At 43.2% G+C, this 26,466-nt stretch overlaps 1 protein-coding gene across 2 annotated transcripts in view; it reads right to left on the reverse strand.

Annotated features, from left to right (window-relative positions):
- Window positions 1-18,781: 18,781 nt before the first annotated feature.
- ALX1 (ALX homeobox 1) overlaps window positions 18,782-26,466 on the reverse strand; it is a 30,533-nt gene continuing 22,848 nt past the window's right edge. Inside the window, exons 4-5 of one of the 2 annotated variants that reach the window (XM_081211263.1) lie at window positions 20,231-20,287; window positions 18,782-19,436 (exon numbers count right to left, since the gene is read on the reverse strand). In XM_081211263.1, coding sequence (XP_081067389.1) covers window positions 19,116-19,436; window positions 20,231-20,287 — 378 coding nt within the window. In that variant the 3' untranslated portion in view covers window positions 18,782-19,115. The remainder of the gene's footprint in view (window positions 19,437-20,230; window positions 20,288-26,466) is intronic. The other variant, XM_081211264.1, reaches the window with a different exon arrangement.

A 26,466-nucleotide genomic window follows, 5' to 3' on the forward strand; every position in this document is an offset into this window, starting at 1 on the left:
GTTAGAGCTCAGGATCAAAGGCTCAGAAGAAAGCAAAATTTGACCAGGGGGGGAAAAATCAATCCATTGGGAGTGAGGGTCATTGAGCTCAGGATGAACAAAAGAATAAAGAGCCCATTAAAACATCTGCAAACTGCTCTGGAGAGGGGGGAGAAGAAAGGAGGGAAAGGAAGGAAGCCTCCTCCCCCACATGCTAAATGACTTGTATGCAGAAAGCTACATTTATATGTGTGCCGTTCCCTCTTTGATTCTTGTCCACTGAAAGAGAGATAACCAGATTCCCTCCGAAATCTCCCCCCACCCTTCTCTGTAACATTTTCAAAATGATGTGTTTCAAACTCTGGTTCCTGGATTTGGTTGCAGGGGGTCAGAGGTGCCAAAGATCTAACACTCTGCACTCCAAATAATTTCACGTGTCAACATTCGCTGCTTATTTTTTAGAGTTTTCTCAACCTTGCTTTACTGTTACTCCAATGTCTGCCCTGTTCCACCCAACTTGCTCACACGCCAAAGTTTATGTCGTTGGAGACATATAGATATATATTGGTCTTTATCTGGGGATTTTCTTGGACACATGTTTCATTCAGATGTGCCACCTATTTTTGTGTGCTTGGAGCTGAGTCTACACTGGTCCTCTACACCACAGCAGTGGTTGAGAACTTCCAGCCTGCAGGCCTATATTGGCCTACTAAAGGGTCCAAGTTAGCTCTCAAGGCCATTTCTCCAAAACCACAGTCATCTGTCCATCAACTGGCATCATTGGACGATATCAGCTGATGGTCAGGACAGTGGGTTTCAGTCCTGCTGGTGTCTACTTCCCCAGTGCATTCCATCTTGTTAGGAGAGAGATGGTCTAGCTTACCATCTCATCCACCACTTTGATCAAGCCTTTATCTTAACCCGTTAGTCCTTATTCTCCAATGAAACTAAAACTTATGCAACTGCACCTGTGATAGGGTTTTTGAATACAGGCTTCACCTAGAAAGGGTGGGTGGACGTGGATTCCATCAGCTGCAGATTTAAATGCCAATTAACTTAGTTTGCACATTCTGAAACAATGCCTGAACCGAGCGCAGCATCCAGTTGAAATGTAGATTGTAGTCTCGCAGATGCAAAGAGCTTCCTTGCTTCTGTTACCTGTAAAGTACCATTTGCAGGGTTGCTGCTGGAAAAATCAATTCATCATTGCCATCCTAGTGGTTCCCTGTGCCACAGCATGCCCATTTTATGAAGGAACTCCTCTAGAATTGCACAGTACTCAACAGGGAACAAGAAAAGCTTCCACAGAGACCATGTGCACCTCTTGATAGAAACTTAAAAGTGCAAACAGGTCCTTTGAGAGATCACAAACCGGTAATTGGCAATTTTGTTTTTAAATCACAAGATTTACTGAAGTGGGGGATATAGGCTGGTATCTTGATGCTGTGTGGCTTATGTTTAGAAAAATGGGGAAGCACCCAAGGTCTTTGTAGCATAGATTCAGTTTGTAATGTATAGAGCTTGAACAACATTACACCATCTTCATTTGTCCGTATTCCCCCACCCCTTTCTCTCTCACAATCATAAGGTTGTAGCTACACTTCAGCATTTGAAGTGCTGTGGTTAGTATCTTTCTAAAAGCTTCTTTGCAGACATCACTTTGCAAGTGTCCATACCTGCACACTAAGCAGACAGCATGAGCAGCTGTTGAATCATTGTCATCTGGGTGCGATACTCTCCCCGATGCTTTTCAACATCTTTATGTGCCCCCTTGCCCAGCTTGTCCGGAGTTTTGGGCTGGGTTGCCATCAGTATGCCGATGACACCCAACTCTATCTGTTGATGGATGGCCATCCTGACTCGGCCCCAGACACACTGACCAGATGTTTGGAAGCTGTGGTTGGATGGTTACGTGGGAGCCGGTTGAAGCTAAATCCTTTGAAGACAGAGGTCCTGTGGCTGGGACGGGACGATATGAGATTGGGGGGCAACTCCCATCTCTTGCGGGGGCGCAATTAGTGCCAGCACCATGCGTTAAGAGTTTGGGTGTAATCTTCGACACCTCCCTTTCCATAGAGGCACAGATTGCAGCTATAACAAAGGCGGCATTTTTCCATCTCCGCCAAGCTAAGCAGTTGGCCCCTTATCTCTCTCACCCTGACCTAGCCACTGTGATCCACACGGCGGTCACCTCCAGACTGGATTATTGTAACTCGCTCTACGTGGGGCTGCCCTTAAGACTGACCCAGAAACTCCAGCGGGTGCAGAATGCTGCAGCGAGACTCCTTACGGGGTCTTCGCTGCGAGATCACATTCATCCGGTGCTATACCAGCTGCACTGGCTCCCGGTGGAGTTCAGGATCAGGTTTAAGGTGCTGGTTTTAACCTTTAAAACCCTATACGGCCTAGGACCCTCGTACCTACGGGACCGCCTCTCCTGGTATACCCCACAGAGAAACTTACAGTCTTCAAATAAAAACATCTTGAAGGTCCCAGGCCACAGAGAAGTTAGGCTGGCCTCAACTAGAGCCAGGGCTTTTTCGGCTGTGGCTCTGATCTGGTGGAACACTCTGTCACAAGAGACCAGGGCCCTGCGGGACTTGACATCTTTCCGCAGGGCCTGCAAGACAGAGCTGTTCCACCAGGCCTTTGGCCAGGGCACAGCCTGACTCCCTCCCTCGGCAATCTTCGCGGAGCTCTGGCCCAATGGTTGCCAGTGGCTTGAATTAATTAATTTTATAATGAATTATTTTAGAGTGTTGTTTATGCTGTACTTTTGTACTGTTTTATTGTTGTTAGCCGCCCTGAGCCCGGCTTCAGCTGGGGAGGGCGGGATATAAATAAAATTTATTATTATTATTATTATCTGCACACACAGAGGGTGTGTCCTCTGTGGTTAATGCTCCTTCCCCTGTCAACACCCATCATGTTCCTTTTAATAACAGTTTTTAAATCGTGCAAAGTTATTGATACACCGGCAGTCTGGCAGTACATGCTGCACAGCCTCAGTTAGTTATATTGCATTCAGGCTTCCTACCATGCAAGCAACTTCAAGTTTACATTTCTCCAGGGGGCAGGCACTCTGTACTGTATACGTCTAACACCTACTCAGAATAGGCCCTTTAAAATTAATATCCCTGAGTTAGCTATGTGTGCTTATAAAGGAACACCAATACACATGGGTCAGGGTGGCTTTTTCCTCCTACCTTATAAAGCAGAAAGAATGCAACAATCATTGCAGTTGCTCCATTCCAGTAAGGGAGATCTGCCCAAGGAAGCAGTCTTTCTTCTGTTTGCACAGCTGCTGCAGATGCAGATATACATCTAGATGCAAATCCCCATCCTTATCACAATACTCACCCAGGCCCCACTGGATTAATTACGTAAGGGTAGAGATGAGCATCTTTCAAGAGAACGGCTCACCTGTAAGATTTGAAGCGTCACACAGGCACACGGACACAAGGTCTTCAAGCAACTTGCAACATATTTAAGAGCCTAATCAAAACACATTACGCAGGACCCACTTGCAAGAGACAAGCAATTCCTAAAAGATGCACAGAAACAACTCCCAGCCTTATTATTATTAACATAGAAAAAATGAAATGGGGGCAGGGCAGGGTTGATGTGGTGCAAACATGCCAGCAGAGCCAATCCAGCTCCCATAGCAGTGCGCTCACACCATGCTGACTTTGCCACCACCTTGTCCCTCCCGCTCTTCATTCTTGTGTAGAGCAGCAACTCCCCCAGGGGGAGGTCAGGTGAGGGGTGCAGCCCCACCATGCCATCCACTACTCAGAGTATGTTAACTCCCATAAAGCCACTTTGAAGCAGAGTTAAGCCCCAGGGTAAAATTTACTTCTGGAGTCTTTGTAATGTGGTTTGGCTTGTGGGTTTGGTTCATAATAGAGGATGTACTGTGGTGGGCAGGGGTAATGCAAGAATGGAACAAAAATCTATTCCAGCATTTTTGAAGTGGTATAACCACCAAAAACAATTGGAATTTACTAAATTGTTTTCTGGGTCAGTTGCTGGGGACCAAATGGAGTCCAGTTGGATTATGTTTCCGATAGTTTCACTTTCCCATCCATTTGGGGTAAATTGGGACCCCGATAAATTTGCATATAACTTACAAACCTCCCCACACACACAAAGGGAGCACTACAAGACAACTGAGGAATACATAGAATAATAAATGGCTCAGGTTCGGCTAAAAAAAAAGAGTTCTACAAATATTTCAACAGCAGCTGGGGTCCACAACAACCCCACTGGTTTAGGAGGGTTAAATTGCCTATCATAGCTTGAGAGTGCATGATTCATAAGAGCAGAGAAGAGTCACTGGAGATCTTTTGCTGTTCTTTTTCCCCTAGCTTGACTGCGCTTGACAATCTGACCCATTAATGAATTGAAACATAAATCTGCTAAAGAGCTATGAACAGTTTCCGTGTGGTCCTGTGTATCTGCTTGGGAAACTTTCTTTTGGTAGTGCTCCAGTCCCAACCGATGATATGGGGAGTAAATAGTGTCATCTTCTGGTCACAGTGCAGAGTTTAGATCCTATCTCTCCTACGCACTTTACAGATGGTCTACCATATTAAAAAAAGAAAAAAAGTTACTCATAACATACCAGTGGCAGAGAATAGAGGTCACCTCTTCTCTCATACCCTCTTTGATGAGTCCTTCTAAGATAACAAGCTGTGCATCTGAAACATTCCCATGGGATAACTGCAGGTCACATCCCTTTATCTATGTAGCAATGAACTCCTTGTTAATCACAAAGTAGTCAAAAGTACCATATTTCCCCTGCTAATAGTTTCATTGTAGTTTAGGGTCTATATATAGGATTTTCATCTAGGGCTCCAGAGTAAGGATTGTTTATTTATTTTGTTTCTTTGTTTAATTTCAGTACTATTCCTAAGCCACCATTCAGGGATTCGTCCTCCCATGGAGGCTCACAACATATTAAAAACAAAAGATTCACATTATACAGAATAACAAGTCATAAAATGCATTCTATAATATGTTGAAGCAGGGGTGGTCAGTGGGGTACACTTCCAAATGTTGTTACAATTCCCCTCAGCCCTGACCCTCGGCCATGCTGGCTGGAGCTGATGGAAGATGAAGGCTAGCAACATCTGGATGACACCATGTTGACTACCCCTGCACTAAAACACCCATAAAAAATGTTATAATAGCAGCAGATGGACAATGTCAGCAGAGAAGCAGTATGAATACAAAAACAAGCAACAGGGCATAAAGCATTTGAAACAGCAGCCGTTAAAGGCAGAACTTAAAATATCAAGTAAAAGAACTTTAGAACATCAACAACAAAAGTCTTCAGGGTCCATTTAAAAGTCATCAGTGTAGGACTCATCCATACCTATTTAGGAAGGTGAGTTCATATGGTGAGGCCTCCTTCAGCTTACCTGGACAGGGGTGGAGTGGAATGGAGTGGCAATAAAATGGGGTTGTGCAAGTAAGCCAGTGGATTCAATCCAGCACCCTGGTTGGTGAGCCCACTTATCCTTGTCACTGCCGCCACCCCACCCCTTCCAGAAATGCTACAGCAATGCAAGGGGCAGGAGGACAGCTCTGTGGCTCCATATGGGCTGCTGTTGGTCACCCCTGAAAAAGCCATTTACTAGACTATTTAATGGTGGCCCTGTGAGACAAAATGGTAGGCCCAAGGAGGTTCGTTGGGATGTAGACAGCTCATCAAATTCCTTAGGTCCCAAACCATTTAGGGCTTTAAAGGCTTTGACGGTAACTACCAGTTCACAGAGAGGAGACCCATGACTCATTCCCTGCCCAATCATAGGTGGAGCTAGAGCCAATGATAGGCAGAACCAGTCAATTATAATTCCAACCTCCTTCCTACAAGACAATTTGAGGACTAAGGTGGAGGAAGGTGACAGGCAGTGCCTCTCTTTGGAATGGTTATATGTAAGAAAATGGGCAAATGGGGGCTGTCTCAGGGCAGAGTGATGTTCATGCCCTATTTGCCCTCCACTGCCTGTGGATTCTCTAGTACTGAGATGTGTCCAAAGTAAGAGGAAGAACAAGCAAGTGGTAGGTCCTCTGCATGGGGAACACAGAGAAATGCTATTGGGTGGCAGAGAAAAGGTGGAACTACTTTGCCTCTGTCTTCACCCAAAAGGAAAGTGATGCCTAATCTGGTGATAACAGAATAAATGATGTAAGGAGGCAGCTGCAGCCTAAGACAGGAAAGGAGGTAGTAAGGGAACACCTAGCTACTTTAAATGAATTCAAATCTCCAGGGCCTGATGAGTTGCATCCAAGGGTACTAAAGGAGCTTGCAGACGTAATTTCAGACCCTTTGTCTATTATCTTTGAGAATTCTTGGAGAACAGGTGAGGTCCCTACAGACTGCAGGCGAGCAAATGTCTCCATCTTCAAAAGGTGGGGGGAAGACCCAGGTAACTACCAACCAGTGAGGTTGACCTCGATACCAAGGAAGGTCCTAGAACAGATAATTTAACAATCGGTCTGTGAGCATTTAGAAAAGGATGCTGTGATTACTAAGACCCAGCATGGGTTTTTCAAAATAAGTCATGCCAAACCAATCTGATCTCTTTCTCTTTTTTTGATGGTATTACAGACTTGGTGGATCAGGGGAATGTTGTGGACATAGTAGATCTTGATTTCAATAAGGATTTTGACAAAGTCCCCCATGATATTCTTGTGAGGAAGCTGGTAAAATGTGGGTTGAACAAGGTAACTGTTAGGTGGATTTGTAGCTGGTTGACTGACTGAACCCAAAGATTACTCATTAATGGTTCTCGTTATCCTGAAAAAAAGTGACAAGTGGGGTGCCTCAGGGTTTTGTCCTGGGCATAGCTGTCAATGTTTCCCTTTTTTAAAGGGAAATTCCTTTATCCCGAATAGTATTCCTTGGAAGTAAAGGGAAAAGTTGACAGCTATGGTCCTGGGTCCATTGTTGTTTAGGGTCTGTATAAATGACTTGGATGAAGGAATTGAGGGGTTGCTCATCAAATTAGCACATTACACCAAATTGGGAGGGGTAGCTAATGCTGCAGAAGACAGTATCAGAATTTAAAATGACCTTAACAGATTGGAGAACTGGGCACAAGCTAACAAAATGAACTTCAGTAGGGACAAGTGTAAGGTTCTGCATTTAGGCAGGAAGAACCAGATGCATAAATCTAGGATGGGGGACACCTGACTTGCTAGCAGTACATGTGAAAAGGATCTAGGGGTCTTGGTGGACCACTTGGTGGTCAACAGTGTGATGCAGCAGCGAAAAAAGCTAATGCTATTCTAGACTGCATCAGAAGTATAGTGTCCAGATCAAGGGAAGTAACAGTACCACTCTATTCTGCCTTGGTCAGTTCACACTTGGAATATTGTGTCCAAGCACCATAGTTTAAGAAGGATGTTGAGAAGCTGGAAAGTGTGCAATCAAGATGATCAAGAGTCTAGAAACTAAGCCTTAAGAGGAGCGCTTGAAGGAGCTAGGTGTGTTTAGCCTGGAAAAGAGGAGACTGAGAGGAGATATGATAGCCATCTTCAAATATATTAAGGGCTATCACATGGAGGAGGAAGCATACTTGTCTTCTCCTAGTCTGGTGGGTAGGACTCGAACCCATGGCTTCAAGAAAGCAGATTCCAACTAACAGTAAGAGCTGTTCAGCAGTGGAACAGGCTCCCACAAGAAGTGGTGGACTCTCCTTCCTTGGAGGTTTTTAAGCAGAAGTTGGGTGGCCATCTGTCATGGATGCTTTAGCTGAGATTCCTGAATTGCAGGGGGCTGGATGACCCTTGGGGTCCCTTCCAACTCTGATATTCTATGATTCTATGAAATGAAAGGCCTACTTTCAAAGCTCCTTGTGGATTTTCATCCTGAGAGTCTCTTTGGGAATGCAATCAAAGGCACCACTGAGCAGCAGCAGCAGCAGCAGCAGCACATATTTACACAGGCAACTTATTTTGCTGTTACAGTTATTGTTCAGCTAGCCATGGGCCCAGCTCAAACCCTGCTAGCTCAGGATGTGGCTGAAAGTAGCCTCCTCCAGAGGCGTTGTTTATAAATTACTTTGGTCCACTTGACAAGGTCAAATCCATTCTCTTAATGATGAATCTCATCTGCTCTGGCGCAGAAAGAAATGTTTTCTTTCACTTCGACGTGTTGCAAGAGCTCATTCATCTCTGTATGTCCTATAAGAGAATCCCGCTACATCAGAGGGAAAAGGAGCAAGCAGAGTGCAACCGATGGCCAGGAAGATATATGGGATTCACTTTCCTGGGACAGACAGTCGAGTGGTAACAAGTGATAGAAAACAGCTCTATATTTCAGCGGGATGTGTGTTCACTCCCTGGGGATTTAAACCCCGCTGTGCGCCATCTGCATTGAACGGATCCGAACTACTTTGTAGCTGTAGATTTTTATTTCACTTTTATTTTTTTGTTTCCGTGATCTCTATTTATTTGAGCGGAGGCCCAATTGCCACCCTTGAAAAGTTCTGCCTGTAGAAACTGTTGCCAAAAGGAATTGAAAAGGGGGAAAGCTAACGCAGAAGCCGAGCCAGTGTTGTTTTAAACATTTAGCAGTATAAATAGGAAGTGTCGATAAACGTGGGGATTTTAAGTAGCTCTCTGTCTATCTCTGCTCCATCGTTTGCCTAAAGTCCAGGGGAGAATTAAGTCAATTAATGGATTTAATGGTTCAGGTCAGCTTCTAGTCCAAGAACAGAGGGAATATGCTGGAAACGGTAAAGGAAACGGGAGTCAATATTATTTCCTAGAGCTGGCCCTCCTTAAAAGCTTAGGCAAATCCCTTGTCCAAGCCACACTGTAAATCCACGTTGGTGGATCTTACCAGCTACAACTGGGAACAAGACTGGGAACTGCTGCAAGTAATTAGCTTGGAGGAGGGGGAGAGCTAATTAAATAAGCCATTGAATTTTATTGTCGAAACTGTATGAGGAAAAAGAAGGGGTATAAATAGCCTTAAATATATAAATAAATAGTGTGTTTCAGAAACAATGGAGAGAACTATTTTAGCACAACACCTCTTGTATGTGTGTATGTGTTTGCCAAGCTAAAACAGTCTCATTTAGAAAAAAAACAAAACACATTATTTATGTAAAGCAACACAACATTCTGAAACAGTTGATAGTTACGGAAAGGCTGCGTATCGTAAAATCATAGAATTGTAGAGATGAAAGGTACTATAAGGGACATCTAGTTCAATCTCCTGCAATGCAGGATCCCAGTTAAAGAATCCCTGATTCCGACACACCTTTACATTTGCTTCCTAACTGGGATATGACAACAGGATTTCCTTCTTTTTTCTGGATCTCCCCCCTCCCCCACTCTTTTGCCTCCTCTACTTTTTTTGCACAGTCTGCGCTTTGCTTTCTGCAGTCAGTGGGGCAGGAAGAGAGTGAGAGAAGACACTGTGTCCTCACCCTCAGGGTTTTCTGCAGGAATTGAAATTAAGGGGCCTTTGAGCTGAGGATAAAAGTGAGCTCAAGGGGTATAGCACCATGGAGGCAGGAACGAGAAATGCTTCACTTCATGACGTTAGAAGGGTTAACTTACACGTAATTTTAGCTTTTTATTTTGACTAAACCAAGTTTTTTGTTTCTAATGTTTGGATTCTTTGCTATTTTTAATAACTATTTTAGATTGTGTGTTTTCGAGGTAGAAAAAAACAACACACAATCTCAGTGTGCAGTGAATGTAGTCTGCAGTGTTGTGTGTACACAGCCTAAATTACAGTCTGATAATTCTTGTTAATTCCCATTCCTTTCAGTTGAAGGAAGCACCTTTAACAGCAAAGAAAACATGTTCCTGAGCCTGTATAATCAATAGTTTATATTCCGGTAAGTGTTTTTGTTTGTTTGTGTGTTTGTTTGGTTTGGTCTTTGTAGATTTCTTGCATTGGCCCAGATTGTTAAATCTGTTGCAACGGGCTTCCTTGCAACTCTCCTCTCCATAATGTTTATACCTCATAAAGTGCTGAAACTGTTATTTGTAAGTATATTACTTACCCAGCTACCCAAAACAGCACCTCAAGCATATGCATTTCATTGGTTTATTTAAATTCTTATTAAAACTAGTGGGGAAATATCTCATTTATTCATTGATACCCTGTTTAGATTGTGAATTGCTCCATAAATGCCTTGAGTTTCTGAGTTGAAGATAACAGCCATTTCCCATTATATCCATAATTTAACAGGCAGTAATTGTAGCTGCTGAACCTCTGAGCAGACAGATACTAAAACATTAGTGTAATTGGTTACAGGACAAAACAATTCTTTCAATGAATTTTACAATGGCAACAACAAAAATAACATGGCTCATAGAATTAGCCTATGTGTGCTGCTGCGCTAGCTGACTGCCAATCCTCCAACTGAGGAATCCTTGGTAGCGCAGCAAAAATCTGAGCATGTGTCTCACACTTTTTACTATTTGTATACCTTTTGATATGCCTCCTTTAGCACTGTGCAAAAATCTGTCCTCCAATTTCTTTAAGGTTTTCTGACACTGAGAGAGAGATTCTCATTTCCCTGTCTCATTCTGATGGTACTTCAGCTTTTTTGTTTTTAATAATTTTAGCAGGTGCAGGGTTTAGGGCAGGGGTCAGCAACCTAAGGCCCATGGGCCAGAAGCAGCCCATGGAGGTTGTTTGACAGGCCCCTGAGCCGCCCCCGAACAAAGCCGCCCGCCCGTGCACTGCACTAAAACAGTGCAGTGCAGCACGGGGACTCGCTTCCACGGTGCTGAAAATCGCATCTGCGCATGCACAGATGCTGAAAATCACAGGGGTTCATGTGATCTGGCCCACAGAGGGATCTCCGTGGGATCGATCCGGCCCAGGCAAAATAAACCTTGTGGACCCCGCTTTGGTGCTTACTTTCTCATTGCAATGTGGTTGAGGGTGGTGGGCGTGCCTTTCTTTCCTGGAAACATTTACCCAGCACTCTGCAGCCTCCCCAGCTGCCTGTGCTTTCTGATCTGGAAAAGGAACCCTGGGAGTTGCTTTCACTTATTGCTTTCTACTAGCCTTTGACTGAATCCTGGGCAGGCTGAAGACTGCAGACCACTATAGAGATGAAAGAAAGGACACACATACTAGCTTCTTTGCTGCATCTAAAAGAAGGCAGGTGCAGCAAAAGCCCTGCACCCCATTCATGAAAAGATCTACATTGGCTCCCAGTACATTTCCGAGCACAACTCAAAGTGTTGGTGTTGACCTTTAAAGCCCTACACAACTTCTGCCCTGAAGCATCTCCACCAGATATTAAGATCCAGCTCCGAAGGCCTTCTGGCAGTTTCCTTACTGTGAGAAGTGAACTTACAGGGAACCAGGCAGAGGACCTTCTCAGTAGTTGTGCCCACCCTGTGGAATGTCCAAGCAGATATCAAACAGATAAACAATTATGTGGCTTTCCATAGACATCTGAAGGCAGCCCTGTATTGAAAAGCTTTTAATATTTGAAGTTTTGTTGTGTTCTTTTATATTCTGTTGGAACACACCCAGAGTGGCTGGAGAAACCCAGTCAAATGGATGGGGTAGAATATTCATTCATTCATTACCCGTGCTGATTGATCTGTCATCTATGGACTGGGGCAACTGAGTATTGCCTATTTGCCTGTGGAAAACGATACTTCCCCAAACGAAAATGTATTTTACATTTAGCTTTAAACATTTACACGGATTCATTTTAGAAGAGAGAGCCCAGTCATAAAATAATTCTTGATGAAACTTTCCAGCAATGTTTCACAGCCATTTTCAGTAAGATAAGAGAGCACTTGCCTCACTCCCATAAATTTCCTTCTCATTTCAAGATTATCTGATAGCACAGAAAATAGTGAACGTGTTACGGAGAGAATGTACATATACTTACTCCGTTCTTTGTAGAGTATACTGTTTAACCAGTCTAGATAAGGAAGAGCTATAGTGGTTCTGGGATATGGGTAACAATTCTGTGCTGAAGAATAATCTACACGTGGATGCATCTGTTGTAAACTAAAAGTAACATCAAACCTGAATGTATGCCTGGGTAAATAGAGAGATGTTTTGGACCTGTGTTGAATGAGAGAGTGAAGGGTTATACCAGGGATCTCCAAACTCGGCCCTCCAGATGTTTTGGGACTACAATTCCCATCATCCCTGACCACTGGTCCTGTTAGCTAGAGATGATGGGAGTTGTAGTCCCAAAACATCTGGAGGGCAGGGTTTGGGGGTGCCTGGCTTATACTGTATTGAATAAGTAACAGAACCTAGGTCAACTGAGAGATTACGGAAGTAAGAACAACCCTGGGCTTACAGTGCAGTCCAATACAGCAGTAAACCCCACAGAGTTCATGGGACTTGTTCATTGGTTTTTCAAGACAGGACTGGAAGCAACCAGTTGAAGTCACTGAAATTGAGATTAAACATGAGCCATGATTAAAGCTTTGGTTAGGAACGAACTAAGGCAAGTTCAATCGATATTGCAGCAATCTGTTGCCCTGGTATTGTCTTCCATGGAGGTTTTCAAGAAAAAAATTAAACTGTGAGCAAAAGGGGCTCCGGGAGGGAAAGGTGTGGAGTATATGTATTTAGTCAAAATAACATCATTGCCCAGTGCACTGTAAACCTTAATATTTTCAGAGGATAGAGAAGGGAAGTTATATCTCTTACTGTACCTGATGGAAACAGATGTGCATTGTATGAGTGGGCTGCACTATATTCACAGTCATCTTCTAGCATATGGTAGACAAATGGTTAGGGCACTCTGCTTGGGGGAAGGCGGAGGTTTACTGCAGCTGAGACCCTTTTCACATTTGCAATCTGTGTCCTGATAGGGAAGCAACTCCAAATACAACTACAGGGTGCTGGCTTCACCTGGCAAATCGGGCAGGAGGCATACACCTGATTTCTCTGGAAATGTTCAGCCTTGAGAGAGGGATGGCAGCAGTTTTCATTAAATTGTTGGAAGCAGACAGTGGTGTTTACATGCCACGCAAATTATGTCCGTATGCCACAAACCTACATGCAGTTGCATTCCAAGGGGCTACCATGCCACTTTGTGCAAGTCAGAATTGAACTCCTTTAAGACTGAAATAAGCTTCAGCATTAAGGACCCCTGCTCACTACGATGCTATTCATTTCACTGCATTGCCATAAGGATGAGTGAATCTATCTGTGTTGCTTTATCAATTTTCCAATCTTATATTCCGTTCACCTCTTTCCTGAGGGACTCGGAGATTGTTATTTTTTAAAAAACGAAAATCCTCATTAAAAATGTCAGCATTTTAGGGTATATTTCTCTGAAATATGCACATTTTTTAAGCAGCTTTGCCTAATCTGCACATTTTTGCAAGCAATTTCCCTGAATACAATGCATGCTGTTTTCACTTTTCCACACACATGTATCAATATATGCATTTTTGTACTCACAGTTTTGGTTGGAGAACTATATTGCAAAATTTGGGAGGTGAGCTGCATTTATTTGTGCATTGTTTCACAACATACTGAAATAAAATCAAACTAAATTTGAATTCCCCACCATTCTGTTGGCTATGTCCTCCACCTCCTCCACCCTCTACTGTTGGAGGCAGTTTGTGTTTGGGTACCAGTTTCTGGAAACCCCAGGAAGGATGAGTGCTGTTGTGCTCAGGTTCTCCTTGTGAGCTTCCTCTAGGCATCTGATTCACCACTGTGAGGACAAGATGTGGACTACATGGGCTACTGACCTGATCCAGCAGGATCTTCTCATGTTCTTGCATGATCCCTAGCTGCGGCTTAGTTTGCCAGTCACTAGTGACCTGAACCAAAGCTGTGGTTCTAGTTTCATAGTGTTTTCAGGCCATTGAAACTAATAGAGCTAAGCAACAGAGGCAGCGCTTCACATGATGAATGGGGAACCAGATAACCCAAGTCAGTTTGGAGCCATTAGCCCAGGGTAGCTCAGTTATCCTTCATCATGCAGAGCACTGCTTCTAAAGACTCTCATTCATTGCAAGTCCAAAGCTGGGCGCAAAGGCATGACAAGTTTAATACGGCGTCTGTATCTCGTCACACCTCTCCTTCAAGAAGGTCGTGAATACCTGTTTGTCTAACTGCATCGAGGGATGCCTGCAGTGTGTAATGGGAATAATTTCCACTGTAAATGCAGGGAGGAAAAGTTTAATTTAAGCACAGTCTTTCCAATTATGTGTAAATGGCAGGAAATCTGCTTCCATGCCCTCTTCACTCCAGCTGAAATGACTTTATAGTGTGTGTTCTCAACATAAAGGTTTATTGGGCTGCAAACTGTCCACTGCTGCCGTCCGCTGGCGGGGATTGTGCTGTTCAATTCCAGCATAAAATGCCTCAGTGCTGATGATGAACAACGCCAAAAACAGCACGATGCGGAATTTCATGGGATGACCAGAGGAATTTCTGCTATTGCAATATATGCGAAAATGGAAGCGGAAGCCACATCAAAAGGACTTGAGATTGCCAAGTGAAGCCTGAGCTACTTCCCTACTGATGAATCCCTAATAAAAATTATCTGGAAATTGACTTGGCGTGTACCACATGCTACACCTTGAACATGAGTATGGGGAAACTTTTTTCCAAAAGATTAAAAACACATTTTTCAACAAGAGAGTCTTAAATTTATAACTCTAGTCTTTTCCTTTCCTCTTCCATGTCTTATAAGGAAGTCTGGAAAACTGCTGTATTTACACATACGAATACCAGTAGTTTCTATTATGCTTGCATGTAGGTACAATAGCCTTCTTTAATGTACATATTGATGGCTTTACAGCCATTCTCTCTTAATCATGGTTTCAAAACAACATCTTCCACATGACTCAGCCCACAAATTTTACAGTAAAAAAAAACCAAAAAAAACTAAAGCATTTTACAAGCTACTATTCTTCAGGCTCCTTTTCCTTTCTCTCTACCCCCTCCCATGTGAAAACATTCCCAGTTTTCCAAAGTAACTGTGGACACGTTTTTGGCAGAAGTGAGGTGCAATTAGTAAATGGTTTGCAAAGGCATTTCAGTGTTGAGTTTATGGTTGCAAGCAGCGACAAAGACTCTCGCCTTATAAGCAAATGATGCTTTATAAAAATCCATTTCCAATAGTTTTGTCGTTGTTTTTTAAGCCATTCTCACTTACCGGGTTGTCTTAAAAAATGGAAAGAGCTCCAAGCTGAAGTTAGAGAGGCTGGTGAAGGATTGCTAAATCCATAGTTCCCTGGGTGGATGGTAGACATTTATGGATTGCCAGACTTAAAAAGCTAGAGTGACCATTTGAAATTCAGCAGGTAGTAGTGCGCAGGTGGGGGCCACACACCAGAACAACTTGGAAACCATACAAGTTCTTACTGAAAACACACAGAACTCATGTCTCTCCCTTTTTAGCCAATCTGAGGAGTCAGGGGGGAAATACCCCCCTGGCTCTGTCACATCCCTAAAGCTGTTGCTACTCAACCCAAGCTCTAAAGTATACAGTGGTACCTCAGGTTAAGTACTTAATTCGTTCCGGAGGTCTGTACTTAACCTGAAACTGTTCTTAACCTGAAGCACCACTTTAGCTAATGCCGCCGTGTGATTTCTGTTCTCATCCTGAAACAAAGTTCTTAACCTGAGGTAATATTTCTGGGTTAGCGGAGTCTGTAACCTGAAGCCTATGTAACCTGAAGTGTATGTAATCCAAGGTACCACTGTACTCTCTAAAAGACCACATGGCAAAAGGAGAAGAAGGGTGTTTTTCCCCCACCTCCATTGCCCTGATAAACTGGGCAACCAGGGCTGGTCCAATACATTTTAGCACCTGAGCCAGACTCCAAAATGGTGCCTCCCTCCCAACCATGGAATAAAGGGTGAGGGAAAATCTACATCAGGAACACAGGAAAGAAAGAGTGACATCAAGATCATCTACCCCTGTGGATCCAGCCACTTTGCCTCATGGGTGGGACAGCCCTGTGGGTAACAGTGGACTGTGGGAGATGTAGTTCTCTCAAGGTTTCATGGACTGGCTAGACACAGAGGAGTGGTGGGAGGCACTAGCTGGGGAACCCCCAAAGGAAACCCCAGAGGAGGAAGGCATGGAGCCAGTGGATTGGTTGTGGGACTACAATGAGCGGTCAGAGGGAGCAGACTGGAAGGAAGATGTGTTGGGAGCTGAAGAGGTAACTGGGTTTAGTGAGCAGGGAGAAGCTGTGGCAGAGAGAAGTCAGAGGGAGGAACGGAGATTGGAGAGGAGGGGTGCCAAGAGAAAGAGATCCAGCAGGCTGCTGAGGAAGCCAGGGTGTCTTCCCCTCCTGTATGGCCAGCTCCTCACCCTCCTGGTCTCCCAGAACATGAAGAGGAATGAATAGGGTGGAAGAAAGAGAGACAAGATGAAGGAGCCTTAGGTTGCTGGGGAGGAGGAGACTTAGGAAACTGTGGGAAAGCAAGGACCTTCAGTCCTTGCAATTGCCTCAGTGGGGCAAGATCTACTGGTAAGAGTGGCCATGCTCACTCAGCCTGAGCTGGTTTTTGTTTCTTTGAATGAAGAGTTGACTTCCCTGACATCTCATGAGTTATTACTCACCTGACCCCGACCCCCGTCCTGACCCAAGGGCTGCTATGATTTTTAACAAATCTGAACAGGAAAATGATTCTGAGATTTCAAAGCTCAGCTGAGGTGAGCTTTTACCATGAGGAGGGGGCAAACCATGTATACCACCTTGAAGTTATTGGAGAAAGGACAGGATATAAATGCAATAAAATAAAATAACAAATCTGTGGTCCTTGTTTGTGGTGGTGCTGTCCCCTGATAGATTGTGAATGCTTGGTGTTATTGTTTTCATTCAGGGCACTTCCAAGAGGGGGCCTAGTTCGCAAATGGATCCTTGAGATATCACAAACAGGTGGCTGACAACAAATGATGTTTATTTATTTATTTTTAATTTAATGTCGGAATGCCTTTCACATTGAGGGCCCCTCCAGACATCCTTTTTACTATATAGTCGTACCTCAGAAGTCAAACAGAATCCGTTCTGGAAGTCCGTTCAATTGCCAAAACGTTCGACTTCCAAAGCACGGCTTCTGATTGGTTGCAGGAAGCTCTTGCAGCCAATCAGAAGCCCCATTGGAAATTTGGTTTCCAAAAGAACATTTGAAAACTGGAACAATCACTTCCAATTTTCACAGGAGCTGGAACATACGACCCCCTAGGAGTTTGGGAGCCGAGGTACAACTGTACATTTATGATGATGGGTTCATGGTAGTTTTGGAGCAGTTACACCTGGTCCTGACTTCAATTCTGTTGATGCCTGAAAAAGTTTTGAGGTGGACATAATCTTTCATTTCCAATAAGTGCATGTCTCATAACTTCCTGCTGAAATCCTGTAGCTTTTCATGCCACAAATGTTCCAAGTTTGGGGAAGAGGGTGCCCCACTTTTGTTGTACAAGAGTGCCCTTCCAAATTGCAACAATGTGATGGCACTGAGGAAGCATCGCAAAACAACTAATAAAGTGCAAAGATGGATGGATGGCCCAGTATAAATCCACTACCAATTATGCCCCTGACATGTTGCAAAATATACCATATGAAACAAGAGAAAACATATCAGTCTAGAGGGGTCCTAAACAGTAAGAGCCATTGGATCCAGGTGGTAGTTTTATTGCACATGAACTTCTCTCACTTCCTGTCTCAATTTTGGGGTTGTGAGGAAAATGCCAGCAGGAGCAGGCCTGACTGAATCTTGTCTGACTCAGTCTCAGTCTCAAGCCTTCCTTTATTTCAATTAAGTTTGAGTTTGCCTTTATGAACTTGGGAGCGTGAGTGCTTCTTTCAAAGAGGCTAACATTTCGTTCATCCAAAGGAGCTTGGAATGTGGCAGGGGAAAGGGAGGAGCAGTAAATCAAAGCAGATAGCAATTTGCCAGATGTAAAGTATTTTTCTTCATTCCTCCTCCCCACCTCCCTTCATCACCAACACACACATACTCTCTTTTTCTTTTTCTTTTTCTTTTTTACTATCAGAAATTTCAGAATGTTTGCTGACATTTTAATTCTTCCTTCATCTTTCAGAGGCACTGACATGTCATCCAGAAACAGAAGTTTCTCTTTCTCTCTTGCTCTCCATCTCTCTCTCTCTCCTGCTGAAAAAAATCAGTGGGAGTTTTCCTTTGAGTCCTTGCAGCGATCACTGAAACTCAAAACACACACACCAATGTGTACTGCTGTCAGTTTAAAATTGTAACTCGGTTTTAACTGCAGCAGATAGACTTCAAACTTCCCCAAACATTTTCCAGCTCAGCTCAGGTTGAAATTGGCTGAATCCTCCACCTTTGCCTTGGGGCACAGATTAAGGTTGCGCAATCCTTTTACCTACTTTTCTGAGACATAAACACGATTGAATTTAGCAGGACATCATTCTGGATAGAAACGTATGGGTTTCACTCGAAGAAAGATGCCCAATAATTAAGGACAACTTCATAGAGGTATCTTTAATACTGGTGAAGGTACAAAACAAATAAGAAAGGTATCATTCCTTAATAAATTATGGGTTGAATTCTGAGATCCCATGGGATTCACAGAACACTCCTGCTCATGGATGAAAGGAAAGGTGATTTTTCTGGAGTCTATCTATCCCTGGCACCCCCTATATACCCCAAAAGTGATCAGACTCCCTACACAGCTTGCTAAAATGTTTCCCTTGCAGCACTGTCATAACAAATGCATTTTGCACCAAAGACTTCCTGCTATACTGTGAATAAGGAATTCTGCATTGACTCAGCATTGGCACCAAGCAACGTATAGCAGATCTGCTTCTTTAATAGGTTTTATTCTTTTTTGCAGGTTTTACAATCATATTTCATCAACCAGTACAGTACAACATATTTGGCTATTTTTTAAGAGGGCTTCTGGAGACTGGCACATGGTGGTTCTATTTTGAGTCCTCCTACATGTTTATGCTTAAAAATGTGATTGTTAAATAGCATATCAGGCATCTGGCTTAAGCGGGCTCCTTTCTATCTCCTGATCGGTAGCAATTCTTCACACAGCAGCTTATGATTGGGTCCTTTAAATACTGTATGGGAAATAAGAAACAATGGTGGGTGGGTGTTTTTCTTCTTCTTCCTTTTGCCTGAACTCTGAAAAAAAGAACATTCTCTTACATTACATGGCCCAGGAGATGTTAGCGGTATGTTCTTTGGCTTTCATTCGTAGAACTGCAATACTGGAAGACCTCCGTTCAAATTCCGGCTTGGTTTCAAATGCATGTCCATTGGTGGTTCCAGAAAGCAAAGAGTCAGTGAAGAAATTGTTGAGGGGGACATGGCTGAATTGGCTCTGGTGGTTTGAAAAACCCGAGTACCCAGAATCTGTCCGAGGCGAATGAGAGTAAGGGGTCATACAAGAGGAGGTCTCCCGTGGAAGCATGCAGGAAGTCACCACCGAACCGCTCGCTGCATTTCCTGCCCACAAATTATTCTGAATCTGGAACATATGAAACAAAGAAGATTAAATGTGCACAATCGCCGCCACCCCCTTCCTTAACATAGCTTTCTGCTTTGTTTGGTCCGTTTTCGGGCAATCGGGTGACATATCTGTCGTTCACGGAACTGTGGAACATTTATTTATGTGGAAATGACAAACCTGGTACCAACAGGGGTCCAAAGCTTTGCTTGTTTAGGAGCACCTTGCACAGCCTGTATAAAAATGTTCAAAATCAAAATGGGATAGTTTTCCAGGGAAAGGGTTTTTGCGGTTGTAATCACAAGACTGTGTGACAACCAACTTTTCACCTGGCTCCAGTGAGAGCAATGTGTCCATGGAAGCTGATTTATGAGCATCAGATTGTCTTCTAAGAATAAGCCCTGTGTGCTCAAAAGTCAGCTGAATTAGAGGACCCCTGCATCCAACATCCCTAACTGTTCTTGCAGTTCCCTTTCAGTTCCAAATGTACAGGGAGTTGAATTTCATTGTGCATCTTTCAGTGTGAAAGAGATGCATAATTCTGCCCTTTGCACCTAAAAGAACTGAATCAAGAGCCATCTAGCTGAGCATCTTGTTTTTCAAATAGTCTCCAACAGATCCTCTGGACTTTTGCATCAGGGCATCAGTCCCAGCACCTGATATTCAGAGGTTCGTGGAGGTACTATAGACATCAACCAGTAAGAAGTATGCTCCATGAATTTCCTTAATTTTTAAAGCTGCCTAACCTAGTGGCCATCAACACATCTTGTGGTGGTGAGTTCCACAAGCTACTTATGCACAGTGTGAAGAAGTACCTCCTTCTGTCTGTCCTGAACCTGCTGCCAGTCAACTTCTTTGGGTGACTCCGAGTTCTAGAATTATGAGAGAGAAAAAGTTCCGTCTGTGCTCTCCTCCCCATTTGTCATTTTATAAACCTCTATCACGTCAAATTGTGGGACACAGATGTCAGTCCTGCACCTTCTGCCAGTCATCTTTATTGACTAAATTGTGCATGACACTGTAAGCATGCAGAGATGTCACAAGAATTACTCGTGTATCCTCTCTGCTGCTGCTGCTTTTTGACATGCAGAACAAAAATAAAACAATTTTGCAATGTTGCTCTCAAACATGATATTGACACTCCTGAGTTAGAGGGCTTTCCTCATCCAAATGAACTAGTGCTGTGATTCTGTTTAGACTTAATGCTCTGCTTCCTGGAATGCCAGTCATTCCTATGGGCACAGCTCCTGGGGAACCAATTCATCCCCTTCCCCTCCATACCAAAATTCAAGTTTCACATTTCCATCCTGCCTTGCACCGGCCACGTGCCACTCCTGTTAAAGGTAAAGGGACCCCTGACCATTAGGTCCGGTCGTGGCCGACTCTGGGGTTGCGGTTCTCATCTCACTTTATTGGCCAAGGGAGCCGGCGTACAGCTTCCGGGTCATGTGGCCAGCATGACTAAGCCACTTCTGGTGAACCAGAGCAGCGCACGGAAACACCGTTTACCTTCCCGCCGGAACGGTACCTATTTATCTACTTGCACTTTGACGTGCTTTCGAACTGCTAGGTTGGCAGGAGCAGGGACCTAGCAACGGGAGCTCACCCCGTCACGGGGATTCGAACCGCCGACCTTCTGATCGGCAAGCCCTAGGCTCTGTGGTTTAACCCACAGCACCACCCACATCCCTTACCACTCCTGTTACTATTGCTTAATGATGTTTCTATCTGACCTTTCCTCAAATGAACAAAAGATGCATGCATTCCCACTACCCACCCTGCTTTATCTCACAACAACCTTATAAAGTAGGCTAGACTGAGATATAGTAACTGTGACCCAAGATGACCCCCATGGACTTCAGGGCTGGGTGAGGGTTTGAACTTGTTGTTTTCTAAATAAAATTAGGCTGATGAGAATGTGCGTGCATGCATATGCACCAACATTCACGCATACCCCCCAAACTGAAAACACCATGAGCTGTAATTTTGTGGGAATTATTTGCCAGGCAGGCTGTGAAACCAATGCGGAGGATTTCTGTTTCATCGCATAAAGAAAGCAAGTGTAAAGTGAAATATATTCTGAGAGTCCATGGGAATTTTACTTCATCAATCTGATTTGCTTTTAATAGAAAGTAAAAGGAAACATTTAAGAGCCCTTCCTCATTATTTTTTTAAAAAGGATATATGAAAGAGAAATAGTATGTGCTTTACTGCTGTGTCAAATCTTCTCCAAGTTAAATTTTTGCTTTATGAGGAGCTAAATGCCTTCTACCATTTTTTTCCTGATGGATGTTTGCAACTGTTCTTACCCCTTATTTTCCTAGTGAGTGTGCCTATGAAAGGGGCCTCATTCCTTAGCTCAAAAAGTTAGGTATGTGTGCAGCTGCAACCTTATATTCTGATCTCTGCATGGAGGTGCAAGCTGTAAAAGTCCAAGCAGAGCTGCGAAAGGACAGCTTATCTCTCTGATCTGGCCTCAGACCCAGGCCTGGACCAAAGAGTGAATGGGGACGGGGGTGGGTGGGAGGAATGCCAAGTCATTTTGTCTAAAAGCAAAACAACGCAGATTCATTACAGTTGTGGCAGGACAAATATGCCCTCAGGCCTTTGTTTTTGCAGATTGTCTGGGGTGGGGGGAAACAAAATTCCAAGCCAGGGTCACCTTACAGCGGTTCTCAACCTGTGGGTCCCCAGATGTTGTTGGACTACAACTCCCATCATCCCTGGCCTAGCTAGGGGTGATGGGAGTTGTAGTTCAACAACATCTGGGGACCCACAGGTTGAGAAAGGCTGCCCTCCTAGTCTCCCACACAAAGGAGGAGTACCCCCCCTACAACATATTTAGCTAAAGGTGAGATGGCCTCTGCAAACATACCACCACTGCCCATGGGGCTTTGGGGGCATTAGGGCAGTGTGACCAGCTCCACCACACTGGGCACTGAACTGAGGGGTCTCTGTAGGGCATTGCAACTATGACATAGTGAATTAAGCAGAACGGAAGGCAAGAGCCACAGAGCACCGCTGGAATTTGAAAGACCAAAATCTGACTCTTCTGGCATGATTGGGATTCCAAAGCACAGGTGCAAAGCCTACAAATCCTGTTTCAGAAAGCTTTTGATGTTGGATATTTGCAGTCTCATAGGAACAGCCCACAGGCCCATCTAGCATTATTTAACCTGGTATTTTTTTCCCCATCCTGACCAGCAGTGGCTCTAAGGATTTCAGACTGGGTTGGGGTTGGACAACAACAACATTCCCAGCCTTGCTTGGAGATGTCAGTCAGTGTAGACAACACTGAACAAATTGGACCATTGGCCCAATGTGGTGTGAAAGCAGCTTTCCTAGGTTCATATGACGCAATTCCTTCAGCAATGTTGCATCCCAAGTTTTTGTCAAGTGGGATACTTGGAGTGCCAAGGAACAATAGGAGGATGTTGGAAGCATGTGAGGGGAGGATTAAAAGGAAAGAAAATGGATCAGTGGACCAAATTATTTTCATGCCAAAGTAAAAGGGGACTAAATCCTTAAAGGGCCAAAAGTTCCTGTAGCAACGCATGCTTTAAGTTCAGCCAGGCAAATGTTTTCCCATGTTTCATCATCTGCCTATCCCTTTAATTTGTCTTGAAATGCTAGAATTTAACCACAAAAGTCATGTCAAGCAAATAAAACTGAAAATTTATAAAGTTGGCAAGTAGGTTGTTTAGCTTTTCTTTACTTGAGGGAACACAATCATAAATTTGATAACAAAAGGGTATCCAGCAGAACTCTCGTTGCTTGGTTTGCGAGCGTGATGTAACTTTAAAAGTTGTGATCCTGTCTGTTTGACAGCACTACTTAAAAGCATAATTCTCTATTCCTCAAATTAGCAATTCTTTATTTTAAGTGGATAGGTAAAGATTTGCAGCAGGTTGACTGTTTAACAAGATATATGCTGTTAAGTTTCACTAAATAAATTCCTAAGTGTAAAATATATATTGGAATTTTAAAAATAAATACAGCCCTGTTTTACAATACATAGAAAACATCAGTGCCTCTCCTGGAATGTAGGGCAGAAAGGAGACAGTACTTGAATTTAAAGAAAATATTTTTCCTGTGATCTGTGTAGTATATAAAAGGCAATTCAAGGCGATTCTGAATAAGCCTATACATAGATCTCATCTCTGGTTTCTGTTAACATCACAAACATCTTGAGTTTTGCTCTTGTGGTTACTGTGAAATCACTAAAGAGCCCTTCAATATTTTTCCTTACTATAGTACATGTGTGTGAGTGGCAGTGGAGGTGGGGGTGGGGTGGAAGCACTGTAAAATTCAATCAGATTAGCAAACTCATTAATCAACTACAATTTTAGTTGATTAATAGAAAGAGGTAACTTTAATCTGTGAGGGCACATACTAATTTGTGAAGCTGTTTTGGCTCCTGTGTGTTACAATAACAGGAATGAAACAGAAAATATTAAAGATGTTTTTTTTCTTTCGACAAGGCGGTCATTTTTCTTATTAGCTAGTAAATTATCACCTCCTTCAGTATCTCAGATGGCCACCTATGTTGTGGTAACTTGCACATTTATTTAGATGCATTTGATCAGAGCAATCTTATACATGCCAACCCAGAAGCAAGTCCCACTGAATTCAGCTGGGCTTACACCAGGTAAGTGGATATAAGGACTGCAGCCTTATTCAGTTAAATCAACTACAATTTCTTTAGTGCTAATTGATATATTTGCTAGTGGACAATATAAATAGGCAAACACTAGAAAACCTATACCAGTTAGGCTTCTGAATTTGGCCTGTCAGGTGCAGAGATCTGTTATCTCCAGCCCTTGGAATGAATTAGTTCAGTTGAACAAAGTTGACTTCCAACAGCTTGAAGCAAAAAGCACAAGTACAGGAACAAAGCAAATGAACAAGAACAAAGCTTTTAACAGCTGTCTGACAGACAGAAATTAAACAGGATAAGTCTTTTCTAGTATGAAAATACAATTATGGGGAAAGCTTCATCTGTTGCCATTCTGTCGGTCAGACTTCTTTTTACCTGTATTTGGTTTAGATTTACTTTTGAACCCTGAACTTCAGCACATTGCTTTGTAACATTCAGAATGCAGGGGGGGAGGGCGATACTAATTTTTTATGAACTGTAAAAAGTTACAAATTTGGATGGACATGAACTATTTTTTTTGTAAAAGGATGGGCCTTTTAAAAACAAACTTTCCAAGCCCTGGTTATATCTGATCTAAGCACTAAGGATCTCTTAGCTGCAGTCTAAGCACTAAGCACCACAGTACTAAGATCAGAGATCTTATTTTCAGAGTTTATTTTCTCTCTTTGCGCTGTGGTACCTAGCATTTTCCTATGCAGGTAACATTTTCCATATCTCTTACCTTACCACTGTATGAACACAGGAAAAAAACTTCTGCCTATTCCTCAAAAGCCAGCAGGCACAAAATGCCTTTCTCTGCTCTTTAAAAAGCTTATCTCCAGTCCAATTTAGCTGCTACTCTTTTAACATCAAAGAAGCTTATCTCCATTCTTAGCGCTGCAGATTTAACAGTATTATTGAGCTATGGCCCTTTAAAAATGTCGCTGATACAATAACCACTTTTTGTTGTTACCACTGCAGACTCTCAACCGCAGCTATGTACACACTACACATTTAAAGCACATTTCCTTCCCCAAAGAAACCTTGAAACTGTAGTTTCCAAAGGGTGTGCGAAACATAGCTCTGTGATGGGTAGACTACAGTTCCCAGGATTCGGGGAGGAGGGATTAATGTGCTTTAAACGTATGATGTATACACAGTCCTGATCTGCCCTTTCAGTGCTTTCAGTTTGTCCTCTTTTAAATAGTTAGCATTCTCTGCCTTTTTCTTGAAGTGCCTTAAACATGGATGGACAGCTCTTTCAAGCAGAGTATAACTATGATTTGTGCAAAATGCATTCCAAAGCAGATACTTAACCCCCAAAGGTATTCTGACTGCCAACTTCTCCTGCTCATGTCACTTTTACTGTAGCCTCCTGAAAATGTTGACGGTGATACGACTATGGCGATTCTGAAGATGCTGAACATCCCTTCTCTCTACAGAATTTAGCAATGCAGGATAACTGGAGTTGCAAGCAGGTCATCAATCAACCAGGGGAAACTGAAACAGGGACCCATAACCAATTGAGAGATGATCAGAAAATCTATATAAATGAAGGAATATCCACTCCAATTCTTAGCATGGTAGGTTGCTTCTTTGTTGTTGTTGTTCTGGGTTTTTCTTCCCAAAGCCTAACTGCTGAATATAAATCAGATCCTAGTTTTCTCTGCTTCTCCCAGGCTGCTTCAACTGGAGGAGGGAGAGACCCCCTCAAGAAAGAGGTTGGGGGGAGAGAATGCAGGAGGAGCAAAAGCTGCAGTTGCTCAGTGGTGAAGGGAAAACATTCTGCATATCTTATTTTAAAGAATTCTCTAATGTGGATTCACTATTGGAACTTAGGATGGTTGCATATTGCTGTACCTCAGTGTTTTCTCATCTGTGAATTAGGAGCCACATGGTCAAAGTTGTTTAAATACAATGTATTTTTAGTTTGTTTGTTCAAAATTTTAACTACCCTCCAGTTATTCTGCACATGTGTGTGCTATATGTATTTGCTTTGCCAGACTGCTTTTGCCACCAAAGCCATTGGCTGCCATGCCTTTCTACTTCCTCCTTTCTGCTTGCTGAACATCAGAATCTGAATTCTGTTGGCTCTGCCACTGTTTACAAGGCTGTGCCCCTGAGCACCTGGACTCTGTCCCACTCATCTAAAGGAGTCTCTTAAGTTAGAGGTTAGATGTATGACCCCTTCCCATGTATCTATGTTATACTGTATCTCCTAGACACAGGCTGAGGATTCTGCCATTCTTCTGACCAGGAATCAGGCCCAGCCAGGCTTGATGTTAAACACACACATTTAATGTACACATTTCTTTTTTTAAAAAAATGCAAATAGCATCTGCAGTTGGAGGGCAGGACTAATAATGAGCAGGATCGCAGCAGGAATGGGGGGGGGATTAAACCCTTTCCTCCCCT

The sequence above is a fragment of the Podarcis bocagei genome (assembly GCF_964188305.1).
Source record: "Podarcis bocagei genome assembly, chromosome: 10".
Classification (NCBI taxonomy): Eukaryota; Metazoa; Chordata; class Lepidosauria; order Squamata; family Lacertidae; genus Podarcis; species Podarcis bocagei.